The sequence below is a fragment of the Chlamydotis macqueenii genome, chromosome 4 (assembly GCF_036417535.1).
Source record: "Chlamydotis macqueenii isolate bChlMac1 chromosome 4, bChlMac1.mat, whole genome shotgun sequence".
NCBI classification, from domain to species: Eukaryota; Metazoa; Chordata; class Aves; order Otidiformes; family Otididae; genus Chlamydotis; species Chlamydotis macqueenii.
The window spans coordinates 3,161,730-3,176,233 of record NC_141559.1 but is presented as its reverse complement, the minus strand read 5'-3'; the positions used below and the strand labels follow the sequence as shown (position 1 = coordinate 3,176,233).

The 14,504-nt window shown below is 47.0% G+C and overlaps 1 protein-coding gene across 7 annotated transcripts in view; it reads right to left on the bottom strand.

The window, feature by feature from the left end:
- Positions 1 to 14,504, bottom strand: part of ANK2 (ankyrin 2) — a 289,370-nt gene that overhangs the window by 69,166 nt on the left and 205,700 nt on the right. For 6 of the 7 annotated variants that reach the window (XM_086746523.1, XM_086746525.1, XM_086746528.1 and 3 more), the window contains 9 exons: positions 12,669 to 12,767; positions 12,141 to 12,338; positions 10,587 to 10,685; positions 9,933 to 10,031; positions 7,964 to 8,161; positions 6,416 to 6,514; positions 6,210 to 6,308; positions 3,483 to 3,581; positions 1,280 to 1,378 (listed from right to left, as the gene is read on the bottom strand). In XM_086746523.1, the coding sequence (XP_086602649.1) occupies positions 1,280 to 1,378; positions 3,483 to 3,581; positions 6,210 to 6,308; positions 6,416 to 6,514; positions 7,964 to 8,161; positions 9,933 to 10,031; positions 10,587 to 10,685; positions 12,141 to 12,338; positions 12,669 to 12,767 (1,089 nt within the window). The remainder of the gene's footprint in view (positions 1 to 1,279; positions 1,379 to 3,482; positions 3,582 to 6,209; positions 6,309 to 6,415; positions 6,515 to 7,963; positions 8,162 to 9,932; positions 10,032 to 10,586; positions 10,686 to 12,140; positions 12,339 to 12,668; positions 12,768 to 14,504) is intronic. The other variant, XM_086746526.1, reaches the window with a different exon arrangement.

Genomic DNA, 14,504 nt, shown 5'->3' with positions numbered 1-14,504 from the left:
ATGATTAAACAAGAACACAAAATAAATAACAACAAAAGCATGCAGTCTTCATTAAGAGACTTCTGGAATTACTCTGAAATTCCTTGCCAAACCTGACTCAGCCTGATCTTTGGAAGTCATTAATAAATGATGGCTCACTCTATTTGTAACCTTATGCCATGCTACTTTTATTTCATCTTCCTCGGTTAGTATCAGTGAGACCTGCTGTCAGGACGGGACAAAACCAAAATTATTTTCCCATTTCTTTACAAGAGACGTTGGATTTCTTCCCTTCCTCTAACTCTCTCCTTGATTGAGTAGTGGCATCTTTTAAGAAATCTGTGGATTTTTATGGCTCTGAGCTCCTAAATGACAGTTAGATCTGATTTTATTGACTGCTATTCTTTCTTGCATTAAAAAAAAAAAAAAAAGCCTGCCCTTACAACAGTGTTTCCAGATAAAATACAATAATGGAAATTTAAATTACAATTAATTTCTTAAATGATGCACCAGTTCTCATGTTCTCCCTTCCTACCTGCTCAAATATTTCAGATGGGAGGTAAAATCTTCCCAGAGTGTCAGAAGACATCAGTTTTTCCAGGCTTAAACCAACAGTACCACCTTGCTGATGTTCAGCACACACTCCTCCCAAAAGTCAAAATACAGACTCCCAACAGCGCAGAGGACTGAGCACATGAGGGAAGATTCTTTCATAGTTTGGAAAAAAACCAGGATCTATTTGAACTGAAAGTGACTTGAGTCAAAAAAAAAAAAAAAAAAAAAAAAAAAAGATGGATGTGATTCAGAGCCATCAAGGGAGCTTCGCTAAGCCTGGCACCAGTCCACGGCCGGTACAGTCCAAACGCTGCGAAGCTCGCTGTGCTGCAATGGTTGAGCCTCCGTAGGCGTGAGAAGCGCGGAAACGTAAGGACAGACTAAAAATGAGAGGTGAAAAGAGAAACAGAGCAACAGGACACGACCTAAACCACAAGGCACAAACTTCTGGCAAGTTTGGGTTTGCAGCTCAGACCCGCGTCTAGGAAAAAGTTTTACTCTGCTTTCAAACGGTTCTTTTCCGTCTGTACGCAGGCAGGTTTTGTCACCCAGCTCAGCGCAGCCTGTTGCGCTGCACGCACTTCCACACGCTCAAAAGCCTGAAAGCACTGTAGCACTTCTGCAAAAATCCAGCAGCAAGGGGGGGCTAAACCCAGCAAATACAGAAAGGAGAGAGTGCGAGGGAAGAGGGGGCAGACAACGTCCTGAATAAAGAAGAGAGACATTGTAGCGATCTGCAACTCACAGTCGTGGTGGTGGTAATCTCCTCCGTGACAACCTTCAGCGTGTCGACCACCGAGATGTACCCCAGCCGCCGCGCGATAGCCAGGGCAGTGTTCCCATTCTGGAGAGAAAAGAGGGAAGGGGAGAGCGAGAGCGCGCAGTGAGAGGGAGGACTGTGATGCGAACCAATGAGATCACTCTCAACGCTGCATGAGCCAGCATTTCCATCCAAAACAAGGCGCAGCCTAGGAAAATCACTGCTTTTTTTTTCGTACCGTTACATCTGACTCGGTCTTTGTAACTTCTTTAAGACTATAGCCCCGATTGCCATGGTAACACAACACACTTACATCTGCCTGCTCTCCTAAACCAGCCAGCGCTGTATGGCTTAACCCTTCAGCGCTCGGATTTCACGATCCAGAACACGTCCTGCCTGCAGAAGTCCGTGTTTTATTTTGCATGAACGGCTCTACATCAGAAACACCCTTCTAAAAAAAAAATAATATTTTGAAACGTTGCAGTTTCACTTCCAGTTGGAACTGTTAAATCTTTATCAGGCACAATTCCCTCTCTGGGGAATACGAGATCACAGCTGTACTGTCCACATACACTTCCTTACACCAAAAATGTATGTCCAGTAAAAGTACACAAAAGCCAACGATTCAACCAACACAAAAACAACCTGCATGAGGCTTGGATTTGGGGAACTAATTTCCATTTAAATGAGTTTATTTGCAGTGTAAATACCTATGATATACAGATGTGCCACTCACCGAAGGGACACTAAAATGATAACTTAAGCCCGTTGATCTCCATTTCACCACCCAGAACACCGGCAGTCCACGGTCCCCGTGTCACTCAGCGTGGGGAGGGGAGGGAGGGGGGTGTTCCACGATTCTTTGTGAAGAGCCCTACCCAGAAGTGGTTTATGTTATTTCGCACCGAACCAGAGGAGAGCATGCTGGCCTACTGGGGGAATCACGGAAAGCCACCGCACTGCTCTTCGCACTGAAATGATTTCTCTGGCGACACCGCGGCACTGCGCGCAGGGTATCAGCCGGAGGGCTTCTCAATACCTCAGCACTGGCTTTGGTTATCTGCAATTTAAGTTCTTCTGTATTAAGTCTAGCTCAGCAGCCCTGGAGCAACACAGCGTTTGTGGCTCAGCAGCACAAAATGAACAGATTAGCGTCCAAATAATTCAACTGTTTCTGTCACTTGCACGTTAACTGCTCGTATTCCACTCCCGTATCCCCCTGCCAGACGTCTCAGGTTGAAATGCTCTCTTACCTGAAGCTAGAGGCTGCTGTGTGTGGACCAGAACAGACCTAGTACTTGAGAAAGCACACACACCGTGCAGTAAGGACACATCCTTGAGACCCTGCTTGGACTGGGTTAGATTTGGACAGGACAGTCCCAGCGTGAGGAACTGACAGCAAGAGACCTTTGGTTGAATACGCCCTACAGTACCTACAGCCCCCGAAGCTGACGACAACGGTCTCTCGCTGGATGAACTGGTGCATAAGTTGCTATTTTGGATAACTTCACAAAAGATCACTCCACGTGATCATTCCAGGACCAAACAGGGCGCCAGCACCGATTTAAGCACGCACAATACATGTACACAGAAACCCGATCCACTCTGGGGAATGACACGAGTTTTGGACATCCTGGCTGCGTTTTAAAGATTGCCCAATTAGAGGTGACTAATAACAACATCAACATGAAATAGGACAGTTGCATTCCTGGCTGACTGCGGAGAAGGAGCTGTGCCAGAGGTTACTGACGGCCTTTGAGGAGACATTAACATCGGTGAACTCAGTAAGAACCTGAAACTGATCCAGCGGATACAGGGAGAGAAATTTGGGTCTAAATCTTCCAAAAAAGCCCAGGTTCTGATTTCTTCTTAATTTTTATAGAAAAATCCTTATTGAGATAAGAATTTACAGATGAAAGTGTTGAGGCAGAGCGCAACTGAACAAGCAGAGCACAGCTAGCTATCACCAGAAACCACCTCACGTGTAGCTCAGCGCGCAATGAGGTAGATCTGACCTGAACTACCTTAAGAAGACAAGAAAAAGACGAGGAAGTTACATTTAAGCATCTGAGAACCAGCTGTATCAGGAATACTTTCACCAAAACAAAGGCTCTCTCTCCAGCCCTAAGAGAGGAAAGAAAAGAATTGTCCAGGGAAACAAGCTCCCAGTGGCACTGCCCGGACTTACCGTGGTGATGGCGTTGGGCTTGGCCCCGTGTTGGAGAAGAACGTTAATGATGTGAGTGTGGCCTTGTTGAGCAGCTTGGTGAAGAGGGGTGTACCCATTCTGTTGTCCACGGAGGTTACGATGAAAGCAAACAAAGAAAGAACAACAACCACCGGTAATTAGGATTAGACACTTCACTTTGCTTCCTTCTGCTCCTTTTGAGACATTTCACAGAAATCATGCCATCCATCGACCCAAAGATAATAAATCTTCAGTAATAATAATACTCCTTCCCCAGATTAACGAAAAGATAAAGGAAGATAACATTCTTATTCACCAATCATCTTTCATCTCACAATATAAGCAATCTCTGGAAAAACAGATAATTCCTTATTTCCTAAATCAGAGCAAGGAACAATGAGGAACAGTAAAGTCAAAGCGACGTGCTAAGGACGCAGAATCACGGCTGAGGCAGAGAACATTTTTCTCCCTCTCACATCTTTGTTTTCTATGGAAGCCCCAGGATTTGCCTTTAAAATATCTGAGCCAATTTAAATAATATTTCATTTTTAACAGCAGTGATTCCAGACTATTTGCTCTGAAAAAGGGCTAACAGCTACACCTATTACAAATGTCAATCAATTACAGCTTTACTTTGTCTTCCAAAGGCTTGACCAAGCTGTAATTGCACTTCAAAACACGCACACGACGTCGGTATTAATAAACGCGCTCAGCTCCGTACCCTTCTCTGCTCCAGTGACTCACACTAGTGTTACACAATACAGAAACACAACCAAAGAGTCCTTCAGCTGCTCGATCCGAGCCGGTATTGTGCGAGTCCAGCCAGGCAATTCATTTACAAAATTATTTGCAATTGGCTTTGAAAGCAAGCAGAGAATAAACTGGAAGAAAGCACAAGTTGATCTCACTGTACACTTATGTAAAGCCTGGGGGCAGGCTCTGAAAGACACGCTCCGAGAGTCATCTCCTTTTGCAAACGAATAGACGCCAAGTAATGCTTCCTACTACTAATTAAAGAGTGATGGTCAGAACTGTTACAGCTCTTACTGCATGCACCAACTACTAAGAAACTGAAGGAAGATTTTTCTGTAGGTTGTCGTGCAAAGTCAATTCGCTATCTTTACTTGAATACCAGTGCAGTCCTCCAAAACCAGGATTCAGCCCTATCATTTCTCACCGCAGATGGCACGAAGCATCACGCAGGCTTTCTCCAGTTAAAGAGCAAGCTGCACCAGAGGTTGCTATTTCTTTAACACGCCTGTCCTGAATCCAGCCAGGATGGATTTGCTCTTTAAACGGAGTGCACGGTTCCAGTTGACAGGTTGCCAGTATTTTTATCGGTCCCTGGGTGTGGGATTTTGGAGGACCACTGCCCCACACTCTCTTAGAAACTTGCTGACTTGAATGAAATTATACTAAATAAGTGAAATATCTGGGGAAATGGCGTCAGAATCCGGCCCAGTGGCCCCTTAGAGACAGAGTGAGACCCAATACTAAAGACACAAGTATGTCTGCCCCTTTAGTTAGCCTCCAAATACCTCAGCCGAATGTCTTGGCAGCTATCGTTTGGATTCCGCTAGTGTCTGCTTTATTAATTCTTATCAGCTGTTTTTCTAGCAGCGTTGCCTGTTCTTCTGGAATCCCTGCGTTCTGCCCATTCATTTGGAGTGATCTCACGAGGGAGGGGCCAGCATCTTTTATTTATTTACTTTGCTGTTTCTTACCGCACGGCGCCGTGATGAAATAGTGCTACCCTGAGAAATGAATCCAGCCCACAGCTCCCAGCTGGGGCCAGAGGGACGGGCGGACCACGAGCCCGTGGATCTTACAGACGCTAAGCATCTCACTGGCAATACCAGTGGACTTCACGGTGATGCCAAGCCATCCAGTCTGAAGCTAGTCGCTAGCTATCGCCTGAGGCCAGCTTTAGCTAAGCCGAAGCCCTGCAGCTCCTGCGTTGGCCTTCTCTTTCTGATAAGGACGACATGATGATATCTGGGACGCAACGCGCCGTTGCTGCCACCAGAGCCTCTCTGTGTGCACTCAGGAGACATCCAACTCTTGCTATAAAATGCACCGCGTTCAGCTGCTGTGCCCACCAGTGAACACTAGAAGAAACTGCCGAAGTCAGTGGATTCCTTTCAAACTTTGGCTATCCACAACTGGTCAGTGACAGCGTACCCAAATTCCCCTCAAAAACCCCCCAAACCTGTCTTCAACAAACCGCATTCCCCCACCGCAGCTGCTTCCTCTCCCAAAGCCGTACCACCCACACTTTTCTCAGCAGTAATTCCTCCCACTCTTCTCCCAGCAGACTGGAAAGAACCTGGCGTCACCCTCAAAGCGTCTGAATTGTTACTTACCAGCTTGGCAGCACACCGGTATTACACTGGTATAAACCATGTGTAAACGAGATCAGAAACGAGCTTGCATTTCCTAGCTTGCAAGTAAAAAGAAAAGAAAAAAACAAAACCAACCAAGGAAACTGATTCTCTGTTTCCTTTTTTCATACACCCCAAGAGTCATCTGGTTTCTCTTTTGTGAAGACTTCACAATGAGTTGTAGCAGAGAGAAAGCATCCACTACAGCCAGGAATCACCACGCACTGACTCCTACCACGCAATAATTACCGTTTCTGAGTGAAAAGGCACCTACGGAATGCATTCACAGCACTTGGTTACCACGTTTACAATAAAGAGCAAGAGCAAGCCATGAAAAATTCTTTACCTTTGTTTTTGCGTTGACATTTGCTCCCTGCTTGAGAAGAAAATTCACCATTTTGATGTTCCCATAGTGACACGCCACAATTAAAGGTGTGTAACCAAGCTACAAGAAGAGAAGAAAGAAGTAAAACTGCAAGCTCAGTGGAACATCCCTTTTACCACGGCAGCATCCCCCGGCACACTGGAGACAGCAGCCGCTCCGTGATTTACCTTGGTCTGAGCATCTTGGTTCGCACCGTGTTTGGTGAGTATTTCAGCTACGTTCACTTTATCCTCTTGAGCTGCAAGGTGTAAGGACGTCAGTCCAGTCTGGAGGAGGAATATACAAAAGAAATAAATAAAGATAAAAATAAGAATAAAACCTACTTGACACGAGGAAAGAAATCCAGACTTTCCCACTTTCTCATCTTTAAAACATGAAGAGATCCTAACTACAGCGTCCAAGTATGGGCGTTTTTTTAAAAACAAAGTGGAGTTGATGTTTCTCCTGTTCTGGCTGACAAACAGCTCCAAAGCAACTACATCACCATAACGACAGAGTAAAACTTTCAGGCGTCAACAATCACGCTCGGGTTTTACACAATAACGTTGCTTGGGAAGCTGGGGAGCCCATTAATAAATTAGAGAAGCACAGTTACTGCGCTTCCCGCTCCTCAGACAGGAAAGGGAACCTTGACAACTGCAGGCACGAGTCAGAACGAAGAAAACTCCAGAAATAGATCCCTTTCAAAGGTGCCAAGGAAATGGATCAGCCTTTAACTCCGAGCTCACCGTGGCCACGCACACAGGACCAGCCTGTGAAAAGGCAGGGAACAGATTTAGTAGGAGAAATGAAAATCACCTTGTCTCTCACTGGTTGGGTAGCATCACACATTAATGCCAGGCCACGAGAGACCTGAGCCTTCTCTTCTGACCTGGATGGACAAAAGCTGCAGGCTTTTGATGTTAAGTCAGTAAGGCTGACGTATACCTGGACAAATCTGGTGCCCTACGAAGATCTACAGTAACGGGGCTTTTTTGAGGAACCTGTTTTCTATGAAGAAGCTGGCATGTACAATCACCACAAGAAATCAAAACCATTGGAAAGGTCCTCCATAGGATTGCTCTCACTCACTGCTCGGCTGATAACGTCGTTTCGTTATTTGCCAGATACCGCCAATGCCTTCCACTTGAAAAGAAGGCTGAAGGGCAAATGTATGAGGAAAAGCGCCTTTGCTAGCAAAAGCACGGAACTATTTTCGACTGTAGCTCTCACGTTTCTGACACATGTTGTTAAATCTACCCACGGACCCACAAACTGCAGAATTTTACATTCCTCTTCCTTAGCATCTAACGTAAAACTTCTGGAGCACGTGCGAAGAGATGGCAAGGTTGCAGCACAACAAAAATGCTGCTCTCCTGCCTTCCTGAATGCTGAGAAACAATTTTCTCTTGGTCTGCCTTTCCTCTGGCAACCTCTCTGCCGCAGCCAGGTCCTACATCATCTTCCTCCGATCTCGGTGAAGAGCTGTAGCTCCTCCTATGCGTTACCCAGTGCACCTATTAATTACATGATAGAAGTTAACTGGTCGATCCATCTGCCAGTCCTCTTCTCACTTTCACGGTTCACCCACCTGCTGTCACTTCTGCAGACTCACAAATATGTCTGTAGGGAAGCGAAGCTGAGAATTCCTGACACCGTGACATCATTCCCACACTGCGTTTTGCATTTTACTGGGTACTCCCACCCACAGCACTTTGTCTCCGGTCGCACGTTACCTTTGTTGCCACATGGATGTTGGATCCTTTCTCCAAAAGCAAGGTCACCATGTCGGTGTGACCTTCTTGGGAGGCCAGATGAAGCGGGGTGACTCCTTGCTTGGTCAAAATGTTGGTCTCAGCCCCATAGTTCAACAGAGTGGTAGCTATCTGCATCTGATTTTTCTTGGCAGCAATGTGCAGAGGGGTGTATCCGTTCTAACACCAGCCAGGAAACAAAAAGAGAATGAAGTTAACGCAACAGCCACGTGAGCCTAAGAACCCAGACACCACAAAACAGGATTATTTTATGTTAGCCCTTATTACTGGAGACGAGAGTTGATTAAATTTTCAAGGCCAGACGTGTCCCACATGGCCCTGCTGTTGCGTTGCTTGGTCCGTCTGTTATTTTAGCCACCTAAGCCAGAACAAAGCCAGCCCTCGCTGGGGTGGCCAGGACCGTTCGGCTGATACCTTCAACCTACCTCGAGTTTGACACCTACACTTGGAATAACCTACGTCGTAAACGTTCACTTTTGACGGATGAGTGGCACGCTCTGGGATGAGCGATGCACTCTTCGTGGCATTATGCTTTTCTGGAGCGTGTGGGTGGTAGAGGTGTGTGCGCATATGGAATTTTGAGACGTGTGTCAGTCACGGCACTGGCTGGAAACAGCAACAGGGAGGAATGTTTTCCTGAGCAACTTCACCAAAGCAGAACGGCATTAGTGAGGCTTTCTGGAATTAAAACAACTGCCCACCTTTAGCTGTTTTACAATGTACTGGGGGGAAAAGTAGTTCCAGCGGACGGTCCCTCTGGAGATGTTTGGTTGGTTGGTCTGTGTTTTTTTCCAAAACGGAGCTCTACCAAACCACCCTGCTGTATCCAGCTGTAGTTGGTGCTGCTCCCCATGCACCGCAACGGAAGCAACAGCTCTGGCGCAATCCCTTAACAGAGGGGTCGTGGGTTTTGGCAGCACATACAACAGCAGCCTCACGCGGGGCAGAACGTTCTGACATCAGCACCGATACGCTCACTATTTTCCCCTTTTTGTAGCCTTTGCCTAACAGGGGTAGCATGGCTCTGCTCCTAACCCGGAATGAATGCTCCGTACGCGTGGTCGGAATACGCACAGCATTTCCAACATTGAATAACATTGAAGTGGCTTCCAGCTGTGCCTAAAGCTCACACACATAAAATGGGCTGAGAGAGATGCACGCGTATGTACATACACGTACATATTTCATAGAAACATGGAATGGTTTGGGCTGGAAGGGACCTTTCAAGACCACCCAGTCCAACCCCCCTGCAAGGAGCAGGGCCATCTCCAACAGGATCAGGTTGCTCAGAGCCCCGTCCAACCTGGCCTGGAATGTTTCCAGGGATGGGGCATCCACCACCTCTCTGGGAACCCTGGGCCACTGCTTCACCACCTCACAGGGAAGAATTTCTCCCTTATGTCCCATCTAAATCTGCCCTCTTCCAGTTTAAAGCCATCATCCCTTGTCCTATCACTCCATGCCCTTGCCAAAAATCCCTCCCCGTCTTTCCTGTAGGCCCCCTTTAGGTAGTGGAAGGCCACTATAAGGTCTCCCGGAGCTTCCTCTTGTCCAGGCTGAACAGCCCCAGCTCTCTCAGCCTGTCCTCACAGCAGAGGTGCTCCAGCCCTCTGGCCATCTTTGTGGCCTCCTCTGGACTCGCTCCAACAGGTCCACATCATTCTTATGTTGGGGGCTCCAGAGCTGGACACAGCGCTGCAGGGGGGTCTCACCAGAGCGGAGCAGAGGGGCAGAATCCCCTCCCTCGACCTGCTGGCCACGCTGCTGGGGATGCAGCCCAGGATGCTGTTGGTTTTCTGGGATGCGAGTGCACATTGCCGGCTCATGTTGAGCTTCTCATCCACCAACACATCCAAGTCCTTCTCAGGACCCCAGCTCAGCAACTCGGTCACCCTGTGACCACCCCGTTCCCACCCCCGGGAGCTCTCACCTTGGCCGTGGCGTGAGGGGAGGCGCCCTTCTCCAGCAGCAGCATTGCCACCTTCTGGTTGTCGTAATGGGCCGCCACGTGGAGCGGGGTGAGGCCGTTCTGCAAGGGTGGTTACGGCGTTAGGGCGGGGAGCGCGTTACGAAGCCGTTAGTGCCTGAAGTGACCGGGGCGGGGAAGAGCAAGGGGCGGAGGGCAAGGCCCTCACCTCGCCGTTAGTGTGGGAGAAGCGGTGGAGGAGAGTGAGTTTGGGCTGCTGGCGGCCACAGGCCTGGTTTCTGCCTCCCCTGAGCCCACGCTAAGCAGCCCCCACAGCACAGGGTGGGGAAACCAGGCCTTGCCGCCATGTTTAGCCACGACAGTTTGGACAGCTTAATGGAACCGGCGCTTCCTGAGCCACAGAGATATCTCTGCCCTCAGAGCCGCGCGGCCTCCTGCCGGGGACCCAAACCCGAGACGCTCGGTAGCGCAGTTTCCACAACCAGCGCACGTAACCATCGCCCTTGGGGGAATGTGACCCTCACAAAGCCGAAGCAACCCCGCGAAAGCAGCCGCAGCCTTCTTTCACCTGTGTGTTTTACACAGGGCTTTCCTAAGGAAGGATGCAAAACACTGCTCACTTTCTTTTTTTTTTTTCTTTTTCTTTCTCAGCAGTACCTTGCCAGCTGAATCGGGAGAGGCACGACGCTGCAGCAGGAGTTTGGCCACTTCCAGGCTCCCGTACTTGGCCGCCACATGCAAAGGTGTGAATCCCTTCTGAAAAATTCCAGGAGAGAAAGGCAGATGTTTGCGGTAAAGGTTTTACACTGACATCTCTCTTTTAAGAACTATGTCTTTTAAGAAGAGCCCTTTTCTATTTTTTTTTAATAATGCTTGTCAGTACAGCACAGGTGTAAAGGTCTGTGTCCAAGTAACACGCTCCCTGCCTGTTCTTTTAATTAAAAAAAACATGTTGATAAGGAAAACTCGGATGCAAGACAGTAGGTGGCAGGCTGCTCCGCCGTCCCGACAGTAATTCCAGGGATTTACCGTGACCTATTTGCCTGACACACCACTGATGTGTGATGTTTATTATCATTATCATCTTGTTCCATTAATCCCACCTCAAAAAAGAGGTTACGTCAGGGAATCGCAAACATCTCCCGTTCATGAATCACAGGTTTGGAGAGAGATTATCCAGTGGACGACTGGATCTTTAGCTGTTCGGAATTACAGAACGTCCCTGCAGCACTAAAGCAATTGCCATAAAGCAATATGGGAAATTAGGAAAGTATTTTGTGTATTTTTAGCCATTTTAATGTGATTTAACAGCTGGATAAAAGCTGAACAGCAAGCATTCCCAGTAATCTGTGGATTATAATTTGAAAATTGCTGGTTTAGTCTTCCAAACCCTGGAAGACATCCCACTGTTGAAAAAACTGTCTTAAGCCCCAGCTGTAAAATCAGGGGTACTTTTTTAGGACCTAAAACAATAGTGAGAGTTAAGTGATTCTCACTTAATCACACACGATAAATTTGGAAAAGATATCTTGGCACATCGTTCTATTCACAGCTATCTGTTTTCTTACATGTTCATCACTGTTAGGGATCTACTGGTAAACATTTTTGGCTAACAAAGCAATAATGATTCTGCAGATTCTTTCTTTTATAACCCCAGACAAACTGGTCTGCTGTGCCACGTGACACCTCATTAGCAGAATTACTGAAAATAGATTCAGCATTAGGTACAACTGGACAGATGCGGACTTGTATGCTTTAGGAACATTCCTTTCAGCTAGCACAGAGCAGAATTATTTTACTATTTCAATAATCAAGGTATTGAAGAATAAGCAGGCCTGTTCATAAAAAAAAAGTTGTCATTATCTTTTTTTTTTTTTTTTTTTTTTGGCCAAAAAGGCCCTGCTGGTAACACAGAAACAAGGACTCTGTGTACATTTTCAGCCTGCCGGGACTGTATTTATCGTGATCTGCATTTGGCTCCAGTGGGAACCGAACTCTCAACTTTAGATGACAGCAAAATATGTCAAAATTTGATTCACTTTCAATATGTTACTTCAGTCTGCTGGATCACTGTTGATTAAGTAAGAATAAAACCAAAGACCCAAACTAGTTCAACTTCTCAGTGTGAAGGTCCATTCCCCACGGAGCAGGCATGCGCTGACGTGCGCTGCCTGCGCTACTGGGATACGGACGTAAGGTATTTTGGCTTACTTTGGTGGACATGGAGTGCGAGGCGCCTGCCTCGAGGAGAACCGACGCGACATCAACTTGTCCCTCTCTGGCGGAGATGTGCAGCGGCGTGTACCCGTTAGTCGTGGCGGCATCGGGGTGGGCCATGTGCTGCAGCAGAAGTTGGACGATCTCCGTTTTACCCAAGCGAGAAGCAATGTGCAGTGGAGTCTGTTCTTCCTACAACTCAAATCGAGTAGATAATTAGCGCGGGTAGAACCACCCCAAACACAAAATTCCTCGTTCTGCTGTAGGGGAAAGAACTGAGTGGGGCTGAGCCGCCAGCTGAGGTCAGCCCACCACACACGTTCTCTTTGGAAGATCTCTGCATAAACAGGAGATCTATGCGTAAATAAGCTACTGTTTTCAGAACTGGTTTTAGGTGTGCTTAACACTAAACCAACAGATCAAGCAAAAATGGAATTGCTCCTCCCTAGCTCCTCTGCTTCAGCTATTTTTGAGTAAGAAAAAGTTGAAAAAAACCCCCAAAATTGTAAGCAGAACACCTACCCTGGCTCGGGCATCAACCAGGGCCCCGTTTCTCAGAAGGCAGCGAACGACTTCCACCTGCCCGGCACGGGCTGCCATGTGCAACGCCGTTTCTCCGCGCTGCAGAAAAGGAAAAGCATTTCAGTGTCCTAAAAGCTCCATGAAGAAACAGAGCTCCAGCGGTGCGAATCCCCACCCACGCGGGCAGAGACCCGCCTTTCCGCCAGCCGAGAATCCGGCTGCAGAGCCAGGCGCAAGGCGTCGCTGGGCCTGGCTATGCTTTGGTTTGCAAACTCGGTGATCCCAGACAAACGTAACCTCACCACAGAGGAGTCAGAATGAAAATCTTGGCTTACAGAAAATTTTGCCGTATAGACTCCCCTGGTCACGTATGTTCTACCTAACGGTATACGGAGCCTCTCAAGGGACTGCGAGGCACAGGAGCCTCACGATGGAAGGGGATATTTTTCCAGATGGTCTCTTCCTGCGCGCTGTGCAGAGCTGGCAGCATTAAATGGCCCCGCGACGGCTGTGCGCAACTGAGGCAGCATATGAAACGCGTACAATCTGTGCTCAGCGGCGTGGCTCTGTCTGCAGGCTCTGGAATGAATCTTGTTTCAAGCCTTTTGTAGCCCACAGAATTTGAAGGGGAATATGAGATTTTGGAAAGCTGACTGGAGCGATGTGAAATTTCACATCAGGATAACGAATACGGATGATACTGACAAAGCGTTTACTTTTTACGCAGGTTTGCAAAGGAACAGTGAAAGGCAATATTCCCCGATGATCGCGTTTTCAGCTTAATTTTGCACTGTCCAACATTCTTTGAGTGCGCTGTCCTAAAGTGGACTCAGACAGTCCCTGTGCAGCTCATCGGTGTCCGGTACGTTAGGGACCGGGACAGCAACCAGGAGCTCCGTATTTATCTGTTACGTTGTGACAACACAGCAGGGCCGATCACTTCTTTGTGTTAACTGCTCCTTCTCCTTACTCTAGAGCGGGAGCATATTCTGGTGTAAGGTTTTTACCCCCACAACTATCAAATTGAACTGCAATTGCCAAAATGAACACTCTGGTCTAGATCTTTTGCATCAGAATTGGGAATCACATCTTGTCTTTCGCTGACACGTAGGAAAAGAAGCAGCCCGAGCTTGCCTGCTGTTACGAACTTCTAATTAAGGCAAACCCTCTTCACCAGGAGTTGATTTATCTTCTCATTTTAAAATTAACATTGTATTACCAGCTGTGATTAGTACGTAGGCCACAAACACAATCCCACAGCCCTGGCTACAAATCCTAGTAGAGAATTTCACCTATATAAACTTTACTGCCTGAGGAATGAGCTGTTTAAAATGTGAATAAGGTTTACATTTCACGCACACTGAAGATCAAATTTTTATAAAGGCCCTTTTGTACGGGAATTAGCAAAGCAATTTAGCTTTTGGAAACTGTTAGTAACTCAACAGGGAACTTCTGCTTGCCAAGTAAAAGCCAAGACACCTGTGTAGCATAAATGGTAAACTGTTAAACGTTGCACACAAACGTCCAGTAACACAATACTTTCGATTGCTTCCACACTAACTTCTTGTTGGCTTTCATATCGTCAGTAAAGTTTTTATATAAAGAACAGTTCTACAAAATGTTTGAAAGCAGTAAGAGATTTTGTCAAGAAAAGTCTGTCCTAACGATTCGAGCCAACAGCTCGGTGTGCTCAACGTTTTTACTGGGTTCCATATCAGAATTTTTCTAACGGAGAAAAACTGATGAGTCGAGCATACCTGGATTACTAAATTTTTGTGGTTGTTTTGCTGCTGGGAACGCTTATCTGTAACATTACTTACTGCTCAAAAGCTGCTT